The sequence below is a fragment of the Oncorhynchus nerka genome, linkage group LG11 (assembly GCF_034236695.1).
Source record: "Oncorhynchus nerka isolate Pitt River linkage group LG11, Oner_Uvic_2.0, whole genome shotgun sequence".
In the NCBI taxonomy this organism is placed as follows: domain Eukaryota; kingdom Metazoa; phylum Chordata; class Actinopteri; order Salmoniformes; family Salmonidae; genus Oncorhynchus; species Oncorhynchus nerka.
Genome location: NC_088406.1, coordinates 53,507,542 through 53,527,564, shown reverse-complemented (window position 1 = coordinate 53,527,564; position 20,023 = coordinate 53,507,542). Strand labels below are relative to the sequence as shown.

Here is a 20,023-nt window from a genome sequence, read left to right as displayed (position 1 = left end):
CATTTTGAATAATGTACTGGTTTGGAAAGGTTAGGGACTATGACAAAGATGTCCATGATCCTGAGAAAAAAAAGAACACGTGGCTAAACGGGCCTGACACAACTGGATCAAATATATCGAAACATGAATAATTTATGTAGCCTTCCATAAGTCTGTGTAGGCAAGGCCTACAACCTGAATTACAATCAATGGTAGTAGCAGAAGCTGTATAAGTAGTAGACTAAATAATAATAATGCATCTTAGCCCATTATAATAATTGTAATAATACCCTTAGTGCAAAAATAATATGGAATAATACAGCAATAATCATATGAAATTAATATATTTTTTAACAAGTTTATCCATCGAAACTAGGGCTACACCCCACACATGAGACACATTTGAATGAAAAAATAATGTAAACAGAGTCTATCATAGAAAGACACTTCAGTTGATTTATTCTATGAACCGAAAACATGTTGTTCAGGTGAGTTCACGTTTCACATAAGTGATGAAAAAAGTATAAGAATTTCTATGATATTTTTAGAAATCCGTGCCTCAGGTAGGGCTACGTTCACTTTCACTGTTATAAAAACATCAACATTACATAGCCTACAGAATGCACATGATTTTTACACACGGAAGGACAGTAAAATAGAAAACAAAAATGCTCTCACAATGCACTCATAAGCCACAAAATAACAAAAAATAATGCATGTTTCTTGTGTATTAACATATTTTACATGTGCTCCGTACCGTCTCACATATAGCCTACTGCAATTATTGACCAAATATTTTTGTCGTTCTTAACATGTGACATATATTGCGCATTCAGTGGGTCGAATCACTCGCAAATGCACTCCGTTGCATTGTATAAAACTTCATAGACTAACGGAAGTTCACCATTCACAAAATAATGTAACATTTTCGGGCAAATGTCTGAATTCCACACATCCCGACACGTCTAGAAGCCACGAGATCCAAATACTGTGACATTGAAGTGAGAGCTTCATCAGGTCCTCGGAGTATCTGTCTGTCTGTCTGCTGTCCACGGAGGGAGAGCACGAGAGTGAAATGGAACCGACTCAAATAACGTCATCTGTGAGGAAAGACATTCATGCAACACTGCAGATGAGTTTTCATTTGGACAAGAAAAAGAACAGAAAAAAACCTGTCAAATAAGTGTATTTTTTGTTGTTGTTGTCTCTATTCGTTCACGAACATCCGCTGTTTCCTTTACAGAGAACACGTTTTTGAAATATAACGAGGCCAGCCTCTATAGTGTCAAAAGGAAATAACATAGCCTAATAATGAAAAACAACGCAGAATAGTTCTCCTTGTTTCACAAAGAGTCGAACGTCCCATGCGGCATCGTTCCTCTTGGAAATCTTGCTCGTTGACACCTCCACCCTAGTTTCACGTTGGTGCAGTTACCACGTGGCATTTGTGAAGACTTAGCCTACATCAACTCCCGCCCTTTATTATCGATTTCACAGTCTATCTTTGTTTTTATCTCATAAATAGCCTATTTTCTATAGTTATACATGATGTCCTTCGTTTAAAAAACAAACAAAAAAACATATATGTCCTTGCTTTCACTTTGTAAAGCATTTTTTTGTTTTGATGCCTCTGCGTTGTTGATGACTCTCAAGTCAATAATGTAGGCCTTTTTAGACGCCATATACGCCTTGTTGCACGCCTAGTCACAGTCCCAGAGCTGCCGCGTGTTTTTTGGCCTTGAGTCTCAGATCTGCAATACTGGAGTTTTTGTTGGTGTTTTTGGCGGCTGCAGCTGCGGCCACAACCGAGGCAGCAGAGGCGGATTCAGCCGCGAGTGTAGCCAAGGGCAAACCAAATGGCGGGCCCGGAAACATCATGTAAGGGGCGTGCGCTGCCAGGTGAGAGTGCAGGTGATGGTGCGCGTGGGCCACCGCGCTGTCCAACTGCAGTTGCGCCTGGACCTGAAAGGAGAAGGGCGGCACGTTGCAATGACTATCCTACGGACGCACGGATGGGGGAAGAGAGGGGAGAAACATATTAGCTAACTTGTGGAAGGCTGTCTTGTATTAATTTCATAAAGTATTCATTGGGTCCAATTCCATTTCAATTACAAGATCCGATTATATGAATTTGAAAATAAATACATTTTTCAAGTCCCTTTCAGATGGAATTGAGAATCCAACCCGCATGTCTGTTGATTCATATTGTTGAATGCAAGCCGATATAAAACACACTATATCAATTTAATCAAATGTCTGTATCACAACTTAAGGACACAATTTAAGAATCTCTAACGACTGGGGGATTTTCTATTAATATGTGGCATAGGCTACAATGGGTATTCACTTGAGGGTCTGATAACAAGCCTAAAGGCCTTATAGGATTATCTGAATAAGATTTTTGTAACCCACTATTATTGGAACACTGTTGTCCCATACCACTTGGACAAGGCCCGTGCCAAGACATCAGTCTGGTGATTGGTTTAGTCAAAGACTGCACGCTTCAAAGTAACTTGCCTGTTGGAATGGCATCCGTAAGGCCCCCACGTTGACATATGGCGCTACGCGACAACCTTCAAACTGACTCGCGGCTCCAATGAGAACTCCTGGAAGAAAAGATAGGACATCTGTAAGGGAAATAGTCTCCAGATTATAATTGAGGCAAATATTTATACTCTGGAAACAACAAACAATTCCATTATCCAAAATAATGGCGTGCAAATAGCACATCAGGATAAAGATTCAGGGAGCCTACTGCCATTCAAACGCTATCGATTTTTTTTTGCACCATATAGCAAGACTCTACAACCCTGTTCCTGGAGAGCTACCGTCCTGTATTTTTCAATCCAAACCCAGTTGTAACTAACCTGATTCAGTTTATCAACCAGCTAATTATTAGAATCATGTGCGCTAGATTAGGGTTGGAGTGAAAACCTACAGGACGGTAGCTATCCAGGAACAGGGCTGGAAAGCATTTGTTGTTGTGCATTTGATGCATTTCAATTTGTAGGCACCCTTGATGGTTATGGTTTTCAAATATGTTCTTGTAACCCTTTTAAAAATGTAAACCATTATTATCACGACGTGTAAAAAGAATATTGCAGATGGACAAAGAATAAAAACGCACCTTTGTGTAACTGATTCTCCTGCTTTCTGCATTTGGCCCTCCGGTTCTGAAACCAAACCTGCGGGGAGAGAAATTAATTAGTGACCGTGATTGGCAGCTGCTTGTGAGGGCATGTGTAATTCCGCTCAAAATGACAACAACCGCAGAAAAACAATATCCCACAGGAGCCCTGAAATATTAATGTGCACGCTTAACACCAGATTTGAATTATTACATGTATAAGGGGGCTGGCTAAATACAACGTAAGAAAGTAGACCACAACGAAAAGGGGGAATGTGATTATCATATTATAGCTGTGTAAACACACTTGTTTGACATTTGCAGGCTATATTTGATCAAAATAAATTACCTTCTCAGCACTGGTTTCATCTTTCTATAGATTAGCGACCCAGAAGAACCGAATTGCTTCTCTGATATCGGATAGCATTAAGTGATTACGGCTTTGGACATCTGAGCAACGTGATCTGAGAAAAGCTCTCTCTCATTAATGGCTGGTGAAATTAATTACCTTAATCTGCAGGAAAATCTATGTTACTGAAAGCATTTAAATGCTTTACAGTTTCGTTTAATTACCGCCATAACACGCCCTACACAAAGCTCTTTCTGAGGATAGCTCTTTTCCTTTAAGTCTGTTCTTTAAAAGCATAATGTTCCGAGGAGTAGGCTATCTTGGAACGGAGATAAGGCGTCTCATTACTATGATAATCTACTTTGAATCCCCTACAAAGCTGTGGATAAATTAGCCCACAACACAGTTTACCAATTCTCCTGCACAGAGCGCATCATGGACAGAATGGAAATTATATTGATAAGTCTATCAATATGTCGTAAGCGCCAACCTCATATTTTGACCACGTAGCCGTGTCAACAATGCAATATAACACACATCTCGTGTCTTATTGATTTTATTATAAATCTTTACGTAGACTGAAAACAGAAGCAAATAGCCCACCGCGAAGTAAGCAAAGACGTTGCTACTTTGTAACGGAAATGGTCATTTCATCCCTGCATGCAACTGTGGCTAGAAAAGGGCCCCATGAATCGCATGGTCGTTTACATCATGTACTGAAAATAGAAAAAGCAGCAGATCTTGATTTGGGAAGAAAATAATACATAATTTATGTAAATCCTCGAGCTGTGCTCCTTGCACTCGCCTTGCTTGTGACACAATACGCCTTGGTAAAATTCCAACTCTCGCCGGGATACGTTGCAAAAAGCGCTTGCTTTAACTTTTATGGGGGAGGGAGGTCTTTTTGGCTCGTTTTATGATATTTTAGAAAGAACCGACATATTCAGTGAATAAATACTCGCTCCGTCGTCTCCCTGGGCCGATGCATAAGGGATGAAAGAGGCTGAAATAAGATATTATGGGGTTTGATAAATCAGATCAGAACCGATGTCTATGTTCATTGTCATTGCTCGGCTCAGTCACTCTTCTCCGGTTACACAGAGACTGAAGTCCCCCCCTCTCCGAAACGGCTTATTGGGTTTCAGTAGTACAGATGGTCTTTCCCGGTGGAAAAAATACAAGACAGATGTATCTCGTGCGAGCAACATATAGGTTACTAATAAAGTGAGGGCAAATATTGTGTTTGTTTTCTACAGGATTTTGATTGTCTGATTTAAAATTAAAATGATCGTATAATAATATTTTAAAAAACAAAATTGTAATCTGAAACTTGGCACAATGTGGTGTGCACGATATGCCTACCTATACGACAAGATGCTAGGCCTTAATTGAGATACACTGTACAGCGTTATTATTTTTTACATGGAATAACTCTCTCTTTCTTTATTCTCACTCTTTCTTTATTCTCTCTCGCTCACACACGCGCGCGCGCACACGCACGCACACACACGCACACACACACACACAGAGAGAGAGAGAGACACACAGCATATTCAGAAAATGAGATTTCATCCATTTTAACATTTCAGTTTTAGTTTTTTTGATAGCCAAATACATCAATTATAAAATGTTGATCAATTGCTTATAGTGTAACTTTCTAGAATGATGCTATGCCCCCCCCCCAAAAAAAAAGCCACAAGAAGCATGTAAATAAACCCCATTCTCTAAAGACCGGTAGTGGTACATGGTTTCCCTCTGTGCGTAAAAGTATAGTCGAGAACATGAGGACAACTGTTCCTCTCTAGACATCGGGTTATCTTTTGTCAAATATTCCTAATATGAGCAACACACGACATCTTTACACATAGACAACAAACCTAAAGAAGATAGAGAGCCCCTTACTTGTACTCGAGCCTCGGACAGCCCTAGCCGCTGGCTCAGCTCCTCCCGCATGAAGGCATCTGGATAGTGGGTCTCATCGAATAGCCGCTCTAGCTCGTTCAATTGCTCCAGTGTAAAGTTAGTCCGACTTCTCCTCTGCTTGATTTTAGTCTGTGCCTCGTCCTCCATTTGCTTTGTGTCCTCTTTTCTCTCTTTCATGTGCGTGGTACCTACAGAGAAGGGTAGCAGCAAATGAATGAGGGTGAGTAAAAAGGCCTCAGCTATACAAGGGTAGAGGAGGAGGCATCACACAACGACCTTCCTAAAGCGAACATGTGGATCCATCCTCCCAAGCATTACACCACATCAGCTTCGGATGTTTTGTAGTCCTACAGAAAGGTCTTCAATTGTTAACTCCTTATAAATATGCATTGAGGTGCTCACTGTTGGATGTCCTATCGCTTATCATAGCTCGTGTTTTCCTGTTCAGGATATAGGACCAGCAGCTCGGTTTATATTTTTCATGATGTCACTACAATTTTATTGTAATGGCTATGATATGATTTGTACTAAGGTATAGGCCTACCCGTTGTGCAAGTGTGGGATTTACCTAATTGTATCTGCCCAATGTCATTCTCCACGGTTGAATAAAGTGAAACGACTGATTATTAACATTTGAAGACGTAAAAGATTACCATCCCAGCTAATGCAACATTAGGCTATTTGTTTGACCTAGGCCAATGCAATTAGTGATCAATATGTTAGTCAATATAGCGAAAATACCTATTCCAATTAATATTATTATTATTATTATGATTAGGATGCATAATTACTGATGACATAATCCAATTAAATGATTAGAGAACATGTATGAAAAACATAAACACAGATGAATATAAATCATTTCTGCTAGGCCTGTTGATTTTTTGTGTTATTGGATCATTTAAATAGCCATCTTTTCTCCCAGCCTTTTTGTCTGTATGCGGTTGATGAATATCTCAATACAACACATTGTTTCTTGTTACTGAAATTACATCGCGCTTCAAATGGGGTTACACGGTGCCCAGCCATGGTCCAATTGTGGACTTGATAATTCCAAAATAAATGCGTTGATCTTTTAAAAGCATGCTATACCATTTCTCTTCAGACAGAAAAGCACTTAACCGGATAGACCTACCTAATTCAATTGTGGACCTGATATTACACTCTTACATTGCATTACACAGCCACTACACATTATGACAACAACTAGGCTATAAACGTCAGCTTACTTTTAGTGTCCCTCACAGTCGCATGAAGCTAAACGTGTAATTGGGAAAAATTCAAAAATACAAAAGAGTGCTAAAACATGCACGTAGGCATATAAACGTATACCAACTTATAGAAGCAACACCTTCATTGTTTTTCCCCCAGCGATATACACAAAAGCATGCAAGGATATTTTCTTTGACTAGGCCGGTGTCATGTTTGTCAAAGTTAGCGCACGGGGTATTCCCAAAGTATGAACGTTAGAGCATAATTCAAAAAGATGTTGACTTTGTTTAACCTCAAAGCAGTTACATTATAGTACATCGCATAAGAAAACCGTATGAACGCATAGCAGGAGGCTAGTTTACCATCGATCAGTTTCGGGCTTCCCACATCCCTGGTTCTCTCTGGCCCCAGCATGTCCGGTTCCCTGCCTGGCGATCGCGCGTCTACCCGAGCGATATCGTTCATTTCCTCGCGATTCGGTTCGCTGGCGAGACCCTCCCTGGCTCGCGCGGATCCGGTCTCCAGCACCTCCCTGTACGTGATCACTTCCTTCTTTTCCTTCACTTTCTGATCAAAAGACTTCGACACAAACGCGGTAAGTTCTTCCATCACTGCTCCAAGAAATCTCCTCGTCTTGGTCTCTCACTCTCGCTCTCTCGTTCTCTCTCTCTCTCAGTTCCACAACAGTTTAAGACATCAAGAGTGTTTATTTTAGACGACCTAAATGCAAGGTGATGTTGTTGCCAACTCTGGATCTCGTGCTGCAGCTAAATGTATAAGATCTCGACAAATTCTTCTTGCTGCGGAGTTCCAACCTGCTGGTGATCCGCTATTGAAGTCACAGTATTTATACTTAGCAACGCCTGCCCCTTGATCTGTGCAAATTACCTCCCCTCAGGATGCCGGGATGAGCCCCCTTCCCTTCGCCTGTACTGACAGCATCGAAAAACACATTAGCAGCCCTTCAGATTTCACATCATTCTTACGAGGTTGCTATTGGCCATTAATCCAAGATTGACAAGAAGGACTAATTAATTTAATTAAGCGTGGATTCGTTGCTATTGTCCTGAATTAGTTTTTTAAACACCAGGGAGATGGGCAGGATTTCTGCAGGGGTGTGGCTAAAACTGAAAATGACAAGCTCGTGCGGGGAGCACATAACGGAGCTTCCTCCAAATCTCTGTGATCTGGGAAAAAAAGAGACAGCGACAGTGATGCGGAGAGAGAAAGGTAAAGAGAGGACCAACTGGGATGCTTGGGTGGAGGCTCACCGTAGCCAGACACTCACCTTGACTCACATGCAACGATAACGCGTTTGAACAACGTTTTCTGCTCCAATAACAGCAAATAAACACATAGTTGAAGCAATAGCAGATAAACTATTCTGCATGTTGATAGTTTGTATATGTTACTTGTTAGTAATTTGTAGTGTGTAATTTGTAAGAACAATAATTTGATAAGGAGATATCATATTAATAATAATCACAATCACAATAATAATAATAACAATAGTAATCATATTAATAATGATAATAATAATACAAATGATAAAAGTAATACATATTTCTCCCATGATTTGGAAGATAGCATAATTCATTATTCGATTTTGATATAGTTTTTTACAAGCCTGTTTTTAATTGAGGCTATGAATGACCAGATAATTATGATCAATAGTTTTTGTTCTTCAAATGTCTTCAGATGACAACTGAAATGATAAAACTGATCTCACATTTTTGTCTTAATTTATTAGATAATGTATTTACATTTTAATTCAGCAATTATATTAATCTGAAGTCATTAGGGAAACTATATTGGTTAATATCAAATCTCGATAGACTTTCTCACGCCATTAGAATGTTAAACAGCAACTAAACGTTTAATTAAAGCTTTTCATGTGATGCGTTGCCATTGGGCGTGTTAATTATGGTTTCTTAAGTTGACTGCCTATTGAAATTATTGCACATTTGCAAAATAAATAAACAATGGTTCATTTACGGTGAAGGTTACTGGATGCCGTGGGGACGAAGCAATTAAGCGAACTGAAAAAGGCTAAATATAAGCCGGAATGGGATGGGATACAGCTGTATGATAGGCTATCACTTGTAAATTTGATGCAAAATTAAGCGCGTTTATTGATAATCTATATAAAATATTTTTTCCACACACAGGCTCGAACAATTCCCCTTATTAAAAATTAATGATGTCTCCGCTCTTGAACCTTAGGCATTAATTATTTTTCTGCGGCCTCTAAAAGCAGCAGAAATTATAGGCTGCTATTAGGCTAGAGAATTTAAGTTAATCTGTAACCTGCTATTTATATCACAATAAGTACAAAGACCTACACACTTTAGTAGTTTAAGTTCTATAAATTGCAAAGATAAACATGTTCGATCCATCATTTCAACGTGGGATGTCGTAAAGGTTAGGCTACTAATAGAACACCCTTTCCAATAAGTTCATAAAAAGTTAGCATTCCGCATAGGTAAGCTACCATGGAAACATCTCCGAGTTAAAGTTTTAACATAGGAAAACCGAGAAACAAGAAAACTATTGGCTATCGGACATTTATTTAGACTAGGCCTATGGTATTTTAGGAGTTTATATGCTATATAACCTGTATTCACTCTAATAGGCCTAAATGGATAATCAACCCCCCAAAAATGATATGCTCCCTTTGTGTGGGTATGTGGGTATGTGTGCCTTTTGCGTATGTGTGTTTGTGTGTGTGTGCGCGTGTTGCGCGCGTGAAGACAAAACCTGTGGACCAAAGAGCAACATTTCTATTCAATTAATTCTAGCACAATACATGTTAGGCTTAAATTATTCCTAAACCTATCAAATTATTATTATTAATTCAAAGTAGGCCTAATGAGAGCAAATGCATGGGGTGCACATACGAATGTTCTTCAAGCAACCCCAAATGCTTTCTTTCACTCGTTTATTTAATAGGTAGTCTATTTGGGAAGAATCATTTGTTAAAGTAGGTTATAAGAAGAAACTTGGAATAGTCTGACATCATTGACATGGCTTTCATATCGTACTATTTGAATGCAATGCAAGACAAAAAAACAAAGAAATGGTACTTTGCTTTAGCCTATCTGCTCTATAATGGACTTCAAGTCCTAATGCGTCAAGTTGCGTGAAATCTGATTAGCCTAGAAATACTTCAGTGCCGAATCAGAGTGAGAGTGTGGGTGATATTCCTTTGAAATATGCCTAATGATAATTTATATTCTATGTGAGGCGCCAAATATGTGATTGGACTGTGATATGTGGTTGTCCCACCATACTATCTTAAAATGAATGCACTAACTGTAAGTCGCTCTGGATAACAGCGTCTGCTAAATGATTAAAATGTAGACTAATTGTAAAAATGTAATCTTGATTGCAGGTCTGATAGGTCTACAAGTCTACATTTTCCTCAAATGACATGAGCAGTAAGATTTGTAATTATAACCAATTCGGAGATTATTCGGCATTCACAGTTTATTTTACACTCATAATATCTAAAAAAAAAAAAAAAAAAGACCGTTTTATTATAGGCCTACAACTTCAGGCTACTGTTTCCCATAGCCTAGGCTATATACGATATAACGTAACAAAAGTTATGCAACTTCACGAAATATAGGCTAACATACACAATTGTAAAATATGACAAGAGTATCATAGAGATCATTGATTGAGAGACATACGAACGATAGCTCTGTTGTTGATTCTCTTGCCTGCGTGTTTCATCCGAGCGTTCTTCAATCGATGTGCTCTCGATCTACTAGTTTAGTCTTTTGAGCAGTGCATGGTGGTGTATTTCGAGTGGTTTTCAAATGAAGGAGGAATATTTGTCGCATGATACCTGGTATGAATTGTTGTTTTTCCCCCAAATTTACAGTCACTGTATAAGTAATGTTTGAAATACATCAATGCTGGTAACAACGTTGTAGCTATTTACTGTAACACAAAAGTGCCTATAAGTTAGTCAGCTGTGCTTCGCTGCAAACTAAAGCTAACACGTTAGCTAGCATGCCAGCAGTCTTGAAATTGCAAATTCTGCCTGCATGCTATAACCTGAAAATGAAAACTTCACAGTATATTTTTAACACATGCATAAACGGTAGCTATTTCAACAATTATTTGGGAATGCAAAGCTAGCCATTATGCTTGATAGCGTAAACTGTCGCTAGTTAGCGCTATGATAATGTAAGTTCATTGTTTACATTCTGTCCACGCTCTCTTAAGGCAGGTGGAGCCGAGTTGAAGTTAGTTAACTAGCTCTTTGACATACTGACTGCACAAGTATATTCAGAATAGAAAAGTTATTTTGCCAGCTATTTGTCAGTCTTGTAGGAAGGACATTAAACAATTTAGCCTCTCGCCACAGTACAGCTGTTCATTGCAGGATTTACGCTGTCTCAACTCCACGCTTTACGATGGAGTTGAGCAGCGACTAGTGTTGGCGGACTAGAACTTCTAAAACGACTGATTTGAGCACCCAAATAATAGCCTGCAATTACACAGAACAATGTCATGTGTAATTGCAGGCTATTCTTTGGGTGCTCAAATCAATAGTTTATATAAAAAAAATATTGTATGTGACATCGCAACTCCAGTCAGCCCGCACTAGTCGCCGCTCAACTCCATCGTAAATCGTTGAGTTTAATCGGCTAGATGTAGGCCTACTGTTTCGTCTGAGAAATCAATGAATAACGATTTGATTAAATTAAATAAGACGTCCTTTTTCCTGCTGTTATGCTTTCTCCCTCTCCCAGACCCAGTGAAGTGAGGGATAATGGGACACCACTCCTCTGACAGCTAGGAGAGGACAGCCATAGCAGGAGGAAGAAGAAGGAAAATCACGGAAGGCGCTCCTATTCCTCCAGTTCCTCCGGCAGCCAGGTGACCAGCCACAGAAAGAGGTCCAGCAGCTGCTCCAGAGACAGGAGGTAGGTCTATATATAAATACTACAATATACAGAGACCGTTAGATGAGTTAACTACTATACTACACTGGCAAAGATAGGAGGGGGCAGGACTACAGCGCAACGTCAGACAGAAAGGACAGACCTGCATGGTAGGTGTCTCCGTCTAACAGAGGTGCATGAATAAAGGAGCAAACTGAATGTGTAATGGATCATCAGCTGTAACGGGCTGGTCTAGTGGTAGTGCCACCATCTCCGCACCACATATGCCTGTGGAGGCGGCGGTTGGATCCCCCGTCCTGCCACTCACTTTGTCTCCTGTATCCCTCTCCTCTATCTCTCCATCTACATATCTAGCTAGCTATCCCGAATATGTTTATGAAACGTGCCTTAAAATATATATTTAAAAATAATAATTATTGAAAGACGGTGTCAATTGAGTAGGATAATACTACTTTATAGAGCTACTACTTAGGGTGTCCAATCAAAAATTCATCTTTAGACCAATGGGTAACTCCGCAGTGCGTTAAAGAATATAGAGGGAAGATTGATATTCATTTTGACATGTAGTGTTTTCACATTTTAGTATACGCTTTTCATATTCATTCTAAATTAATGCAAGCGTATCTCTGTGAAATGTCGACGGACAGGGCCTAAAATTAACACCCACCACCTGCCAAATTCGGGTAGATTTTGGTATTTTCCGGGTAAGATGTCTATTTCACCAGCCACGTTGGCGGGTGGTCAGGGCTCCACAGTGCAAGCGTTTCACTTAAATTTGTGAATAAAAATAGTCAAGTATAATCACATTTATAGTAAAATGAATGCAGCAGTAGCTGTTTTCAAAGTGTTTCTGCCATTTCGTTTCATTGCTTGTAAATTAATCGTACAATGTCAAGAACTATGAATCCTATATAGCCTATTCCATCTCGTGCTGCACCACTGCCTGGCAGAAGCGCTGCGCACAGGCATAAAAGTTGGTCTAATTTACTTGAAACGAATGTCTACTGAAGTGAGACTTTGTCCTTGTGTTTCTAGAATATGTACATTGGTTTGTTCACAAGCTAGGTTGTTGTTCTATGTTTTGAGTTTCATCTGCTAGGGAAGAGAAGACAACACTTCTACTAAGTCAGACTCAATCTCACAGGCACAAACATGACTCGAGTCGCGCTAACATGGTAAACTCCCGTCCTTAAGGGGGCAGGTGACATCTTTTGGTTATTTTGGTTAAAGGCCACCAAAAATGACTTACTAGCCTATGCTAGGCCCATATCCCGGCTAGCTAAAGAGGTCCATCAGCCACTCCTTGGCCTACAATACCTATTTTTCCAATTGGCCTGGACCTCTTTTATTGCCGATACGGAGCCCTGCCGATCCATCACGACTGGACTACCGACGTAATCCGCCCAAGGTTTTTTTTCAACATGCTCCTCCATCGCGACGTCCCCTGAATGCCCATCTGGTAGCCGCGGACCGCTAGCTGTCTAGAGTAGAGGTCGACCGATTGATCGGAATGGCCGATTAATTAGGGCCGATTTCAAATTTTCATAACAATCGGAAATCTGTATTTTTGGGCGCCGTTTTTGTTTTTGATGTAAATTATTTATTCAATATAGACAATAAAAATACAATAATGAGTGTGTTATTAGTTTAAGCACACTATGTTTGTTTATTGTTGTGACTTTGATGATGATCAGATCGAATTTGATGACCAATTTATGCAGAAAGCCAGGTAATTCCAAAGGGTTTACATACTTTTTCTTGCCACTGTATGTCAATAGAGCTTGGTGCTTATTATCGGATGTATTAGGTTATGAAACCCGACTGTTTGGATATAATGTTAATATGTTAGAGAAAGGCCCCACTGAACGATTCAGAACATGAATAATCATATTTGTCTTGATAAAATATATTTTATAACATAAGGAATTAAAATTTCATCACCAAAGCGCATTTTCACCCACTGGGCAACGTGTGTGGGCACCCTATAGTACTTCATTCATCAGGCTACTCCCACTGTCCTCCATCACTACACAGACAGATAAATGGAAGGGGAGGGAGATTCATAGAGGGGATGGTGGAGTAGAGGGATAGGGTTTTATACTATTGTTGCTATAGAGCAGGGCCACCCAAATTGGGGTTTGCAGGCCAAAATTGGCCCTCAACAACATTCAGTTTGGTCTGCCAGGTACTGTATGTAGTAATAAGCTATTTGTGTGGTCAACGAGCCTTCTAAGCTTCACCTTCAAGCCTAATTGTGGTGTAATTGAATGTAACAAGTACTGGATGTGGTGTTGGTGAGTACAAAAGGAAAAGGAAGTACCCACAGTGGTCTGCTAGTGGGAGATTCTCAATTGGGCAAAAGTCTGTCCTCACCGTGACTTCTCCGTCCTACTCTCCTCCGTGACCTAGAAACCGATAAGTGGTTGAGTGGTCAAGGAGAGTGTAAATTCGCTAGTAGGCGAGCGGGGATTATGCTCACCTTCTCGATGACCTACTTCAGCAGAGGATGCACAAGAGTATCCTCCCGGCGGCTAGCGGGAAGTGTTTTAAAATCCGCCACACCCCTTTGAATCAGCTGCTGTTTTCTCGAAGGATAAAAGCATGCACACATTTAAAAATGATATGCTACTTATCCTTTTATCTATAGAAAGTCTTGCACAACTGGCTACATGTGTATTGATCACGTGACACATTCTTTTGGGGATTCCACCCCTGTAAACATAATTCCCTTTTGCGAGGGGGTTATTCTCATTTCATACAAGCGTATTTGTTTCTTCTCCTTGGCTCCGCTCCTTGATTATCTTGGACCTTTTTCAAAAGCAGACGAGGACTGAGGAGAGGACGCAAGGAGTCGAGCAATACCAATTGAGATTCTCCCAAAGATTGGCTGGAACAGAGGTTAGATGAGCAGCTGATACTAATGATATGGCTCTCACATCATAGGATCAGAGGGAAGAACTTTACTAAATGATTTGCTATTATGCTTATTCCAAAGGGGTGGTTGTTAAATGATTATGGACCTCGCATGGCTGTAACTCTCGAGGTTGCTTTCTAGTTATGGAATAGGCTTGAATTGAAATGGAACCGCAAATATTGCATTATGCTCTAACTGCCCCAACACCCCCGCTGTCCGTGTGAGTGGCTTGAAGGAGAGTCTTATTCATAGTGCATTATTGAACACGCCCCCATCCTGCAATGCAACCACCTCTGTCCGAGCAAGTCACAAATGAGTCAAAACATCTGACCTTTATGGTACACTTTAAGTTGTCCTTGAAGTTCGTTAGCTTGGTTTCCTCTGCGTTGAAGACAAACCTGTTGGACATAGGCTATTACAATGAATACATATAATTACCAGTAGTTGATGTTACTGATGTTACTGTCATCATTTAGGCCCACAGGCTTTAACATTTGTTTCTCCAGATTGTGTTTGTGAGAGAGAGAAAGTGTCTGTAAGTAAATGACCGCGGATGCTGTCTTTTAACAGAAGATACTGGACATAAACCCCCACCCAGCCTCCTACAAACGCACGCTCGCTTGACACTCCCCTCTGCAGTCGTTTAGACAAGGCCGGTTGATCGTAATTATTTATGAGCTTTGGTCAGGGTCCATTACGCGTGATGGGAAATCATTGGTGGTCTTGAGAGAATGGCTCACTGATCTGGGGCCGGCTGGGTGGCGTGGGGAGGGGCCGGTTGTAGCCGTTTAAACCATTAGCCTTCAGTCTTCCCACTCATTCATTAGCTGCCTAGGAAGTGCTTCTGTCAAATCAAGGAGTCGGACATGGTCAAGGAATGGTTGAAAATAGATACCCGGTTCAATAGATTAAGTTAGGCCTTCATGTATGAGGCTACGTCTGCATCTCCCTATGGGCCAGTGGTCAAAAGTAGTGCGCCGTATAGGGAACAGGGTGCTATTTGGGACACACCCTATGTGTGTAAAGATAACCGCTACCCTAAGTCTCCAGTGAAGAGCAGCAAGTGTTCACTAGCTGTTCACCAGGCATTAAATATCTCCCCCCACACTTTTCCGTTGAGTTGACACCGAACACACAGTCAGTGTTGGTGCACATGTCAACCCTGCTCCCACTATTCACTTGGATGGCTTCCATCATGCCGGAGCGCAGAGGCAGCCTCCCTCTCATGTGCCGTAGCGGCGTCTTTCTCTTTCTGTGAACCAGCCGTGTTTTGTTCCATTATCTTCACACGCCTGTGTGTGTGTGTGTATATACTGCAAGTTCAAATATCATGTCTTGTCCTGGACGTTTCTTCTGCTGAACGCGAGTCTGAAGTGCTTGAGTCAGGGCCACGACGGAAGCCTTCTTCCTGAACCAACCCGCTTCTGTGATCCAACCAACCCGTGGAATAGTAATACAGTGCTCTTTCTCTCTCAGTAAGTAGTAACAAGTTTGTTTTGATAGTTCAGCGTCTATTATTTGTTCAGTGTTTTTTTTCTCTTCCCCTCTTATCTTGCTGGGCTCCCAATGGAGAGGGCCTGTTTTTTTAGTAGTAAGCATATGTGAGTATTTGGTGCGGGAGAGAAACAAATAGAAAGAGAATAGTTAATAATGAATATTACTCAAACTGTTTCAGAGTCAGACAAGCCCCCCTCAAATGTACATACTCTCCCACCAATGATCGTTGCTTCACACTATCAATCAGAGCGCCATTTGAGCAACGCCAGTGTTTACAAAACAGAATAGCGTTTGTTCCACACCGCTGTCGGAAGCCCCAGCTGAGGAGCTCTGTGGCTGCAGCCCCTGCTGACTGCAGCTCCTGCTGACTGCAGCCCCTGCTGACTGCAGCCCTTGCTTACTGCAACCCCTGCTGACTGCAGCCCTTGTTTACTGCAGCCCCTGCTGACTGCAGCCCTTGCTTACTGCAACCCCTGCTGACTGCAGCCCCTGCTGACTGCAGCCCTGCAGCCCCTGCTGGCTGCAGCTCCTGCTGACTGCAGCCCCTGCTGACTGCAGCCCTTGCTTACTGCAACCTCTGCTGACTGCAGCCCTTGCTTACTGCAACCTCTGCTGACTGCAACCTCTGCTGACTGCAGCCCTTGCTTACTGCAACCTCTGCTGACTGCAGCCCTTGCTTACTGCAACCCCTGCTGACTGCAGCCCTTGTTTACTGCAGCCCCTGTTGACTGCAGCCCCTGTTGACTGCAGCCCCTGTTGACTGCAGCCCTTGCTTACTGCAGCCCTTGCTTACTGCAGCCCTTGCTTACTGCAGCCCCTGCTGACTGCAGCCCCTGCTGACCGCAGCCCTTGCTTACTGCAGCCCCTGCTGACCGCAGCCCTTGTTTACTGCAGCCCCTGCTGACTGCAGCCCCTGCTGACTGCAGCCCTTGCTTACTGCAGCCCCGCTAAGGCTGCAGCAGCGTGTCTGTCAGCACCACTTTGGTCCAAAACCACCAAGATACGTGGTTAAGACAGCAAGGCTTGATGATTCGATGAACAGCCACTGGCACTTCTTGGGGGCTAGGTGTGGAAAGTAATAAGGGAATTATTTGATTACTGAAATTAACAACGCAACAAATGAGGATTGTGAGGGATATATATTTATGTATGAGATGGGACTGGGAGACATGTCTTCTCTGTTACTCAGTCTAATATGTTGTGAAAGACGGGTAAGAACACAGAGAATGAGAGAGGATCTACGGCTTGGGGAGGAAGCACAGGGGAGAGGGTGTGAAGGGCTGAGCCAGGGGGTTGATATGTGGTGTGTCTGTGTCTGTGTGTGTCAGACGCAGGCGGTGGTCCAACAGCAGCTCGTCCCGAAGGAGGAGGGAGCGGAGATGGAGACCGAGGCAGGACCAACCGCTCCCATAGGACATGCAGCCGCACCCGCAGGTATGATGGGGACTGAGGTAGTGGGGATGGGGGGACTTGGTAGGAGGAGAGAATGGCTCAAGTGGGTTTACAGTGGAATTACTGTAGTTTTGTGGGTATGATGTTTGCCAGTAGCAGGTGCTGGCTATTAATAGGTGCCTGACTACCACACACACGCCACACTCTACTCTCTCCAGCGTACGCATACTCTGTGTTTGTCCCTGATTTTGGGCTCAATTTCACAATGATCATGATTGGTTCCAGCAACCACACTCTGAATGTTGCCATTTTGCTTGCTGTTTACAGCAAAACATACTCAAACAAAAAACAACAACATTTGTAGGGACTTGGTGTGCATTTGCATGCGTGCACGTGTGTGCATGATAGTGTGTGGGGGTATGCATGTGCCAGCCAAGCAGGCAGCAGCAGCTCAGTGTGGTTTGTTTGCTGTGGTGGCGAAGGCCATTATCACATGGCAGGCTGTCATTAAAGAGACTGTGACTCTTTCACTACTGGGACAGCTAATGACACACACAAACTCTCTCTCTCTCTCTCTCTCTCTCTCTCTGTCTTTGTTTCTGTCTCTGTGTCACTGTCATTGGTTGGCTGGGAGACACAATGGGGGAGGCTCTATGCATGGTTGTCCATGTCATTAACCACTCTGCTGTTTAAATCTGTTTTTATAATTTTTAATTGTGCACAAGGCCCCTTGTTTACTTGTTGTATGGCTACAGGGAAGAATTGACAAACCATTTTAGTCACAAAGGAGCGGTTTCATATATTCATTAGGTTCGATGAGATGGCGGTGATTAAGGAAACTGGTGACAGAAACTTTGGACTGTCAGAGCTAGCAGGGGAGCCTAATTGGGTGGAGGTGCCCTTCTTACATGGAGAATGACATTGTTTATACATATGTACACATGCACCACTGCTGTTCTTTTGTGACGCTCCGCCAACGACAGCGTTGATTACAACAACACCTCCCCCAAACCAAACAGGCATTAAAGCCGGTCTCACATGAAAGTAGTAGGGAGATTTGGAATTACAGTCGATGATATCTCTGTGTTAACAAATGAAGCAATGCGATTAAAGAGGGAAGCCTCCTGTAATCGGCTTAAGCAGAGCTGTGAGGGGGGCGGGTGGGGGGTGGAGGGGGCACTGCAACCTGAATGTTAAGTGGGGAATACGTTTCATAATTTCTGTCTCGACAATGACCAATCTGCAGCGATGCCAGTCCATCAGGGCAAACACACCTGCAGCAAGCTACGGACCGTTTCACCTGTGGTAATTGCTTAGTACACGAGTTGCTATTAGCGCAAACTGCAACAATTCATACCTGTTGGGTTCACTGAATGAAGCAAGGGGAAACTCATGAAAGTTATAAGAAAATGTCAGGGTTTGCAGTTTATATGGATTCGATGGCAGATTGCACACCACTGATTGTGGGAAGTATCGCAAATAGGCCTATAACGTTCCCGATTATTATCAATAGTCGACATCATCTATTCACTGTATCTGTCATATCTGTGTATCTCATGCAAGTTGAACCCAACCTCTAAACACAGTCAGTGGTGTGGCAGGGTAGACGATATGCATACATACTGGGGGTGCTGCTGCCTGGGGGAGGGTGATGTGGGGGGATGTTCGTGTCACAGTCCCACCAAGCCTCCTAGTGTGTGTGAGCTAAGTGGAACAGGTTGCCATGGTCTGGGCTGCTATCTGTCACTGTCGTGTTAAAAGGGTTTGGGTCGAGGCTACCTGATAAATCAGAGGTGGATTGAGTGGACAGGGCCCCTGTGATTGATACGCTGACAGGATATGAGGCGCCCGCTCGCAGCACCAGAACCCGGGCCCGCGTGGCATGAGATATAGAATATGAGAGAGGGGGGAGAAAAAGGATGGGAGGAATGAGGGATATTATTCAGAGGAATGAGAATAATAACAGCTGCATGGAAATATTACAGGGGAGAAGATTAGGACAGTTGGCTGGGTCGGGTAGGGGGTTATTACCTTCTTTAGAATCTTTTATGTATAAACACAAAATCTATATAGGAAATAAGAATAATGCTCTATGAAGCTCTTATGTGTTTACTATTCCAGAGCGACTCCCTCTTTCTTTTTGCAATCAGAAAATTATTTGAAGAGAGGAGATTTTCCCCCATCACCCCAGAGGCGGCCAATCAACCCGCCTGAAATGTGTAGCAGATTACCCATTAGTCATTAATGTTTATTCCCTTTGATCAGAGGAGTCAGATCCCCCAGCCAACGTTATATGGAGAGGTGTCATGGCTCAGTTCACCGCTCCGGCTCCAGTGCACTGGGGATGGCTAGGCACCGAGCACACGTCTATCTGAACTCAACTAAACCCGCTCCAACAAAGACAACACGGTTAAGAATTACGGAGGGATCACAGGAACATTTTTAGGGGAAGTTTGTGAAGTTAGGGGGTCGAAGGATGGGGGGTAGGAGAGTCACAGGTTAAAGCCATGGCCGTCTGACAGTCAGTCAGCGTTAAGGTTCAGTGGCAGGTTCACAGGAGAGAGATGGAGGCCATCATAGCGTTACTAATCCACCACTTGACCTCAAACACCAGACGTCACACACGCACGCACGCACGCACACACACACAAAGATGCTTACATCTCTCTCATTAATATTTCAGAGGCATGTTCTGTTTGGGGGCCATAGTGCTC

The 20,023-nt window shown here is 42.4% G+C and overlaps 1 protein-coding gene across 1 annotated transcript; it reads right to left on the bottom strand.

The window, feature by feature from the left end:
• Window positions 1-410: 410 nt before the first annotated feature.
• Window positions 411-7,422, bottom strand: LOC115137664 (short stature homeobox protein 2-like). Its single transcript, XM_029673991.2, has 5 exons — window positions 6,953-7,422; window positions 5,358-5,566; window positions 3,107-3,164; window positions 2,497-2,585; window positions 411-1,977 (listed from the first exon to the last, which is right to left on the bottom strand). The coding sequence occupies exons 1-5, from the start codon at window positions 7,197-7,199 to the stop codon at window positions 1,684-1,686; spliced, it is 897 nt and encodes a 298-aa protein (XP_029529851.1). The 5' UTR covers window positions 7,200-7,422; the 3' UTR covers window positions 411-1,683.
• Window positions 7,423-20,023: the final 12,601 nt, after the last annotated feature.

Coding starts and splice junctions, on each gene's coding strand:
- LOC115137664 (XM_029673991.2), bottom strand. CDS start 7,199: ATGGAAGAACTTACCGCGTTTGTGTCGAAGTCTTTTGATCAGAAAGTG. Junction 3,165..5,357: donor TGTCCGAGGCTCGAGTACAA/GTAAGGGGCTCT, acceptor CTCTCCCCGCAG/GTTTGGTTTCAGAACCGGAG. Junction 1,978..2,496: donor TACGGATGCCATTCCAACAG/GCAAGTTACTTT, acceptor GTGCGTCCGTAG/GATAGTCATTGCAACGTGCC.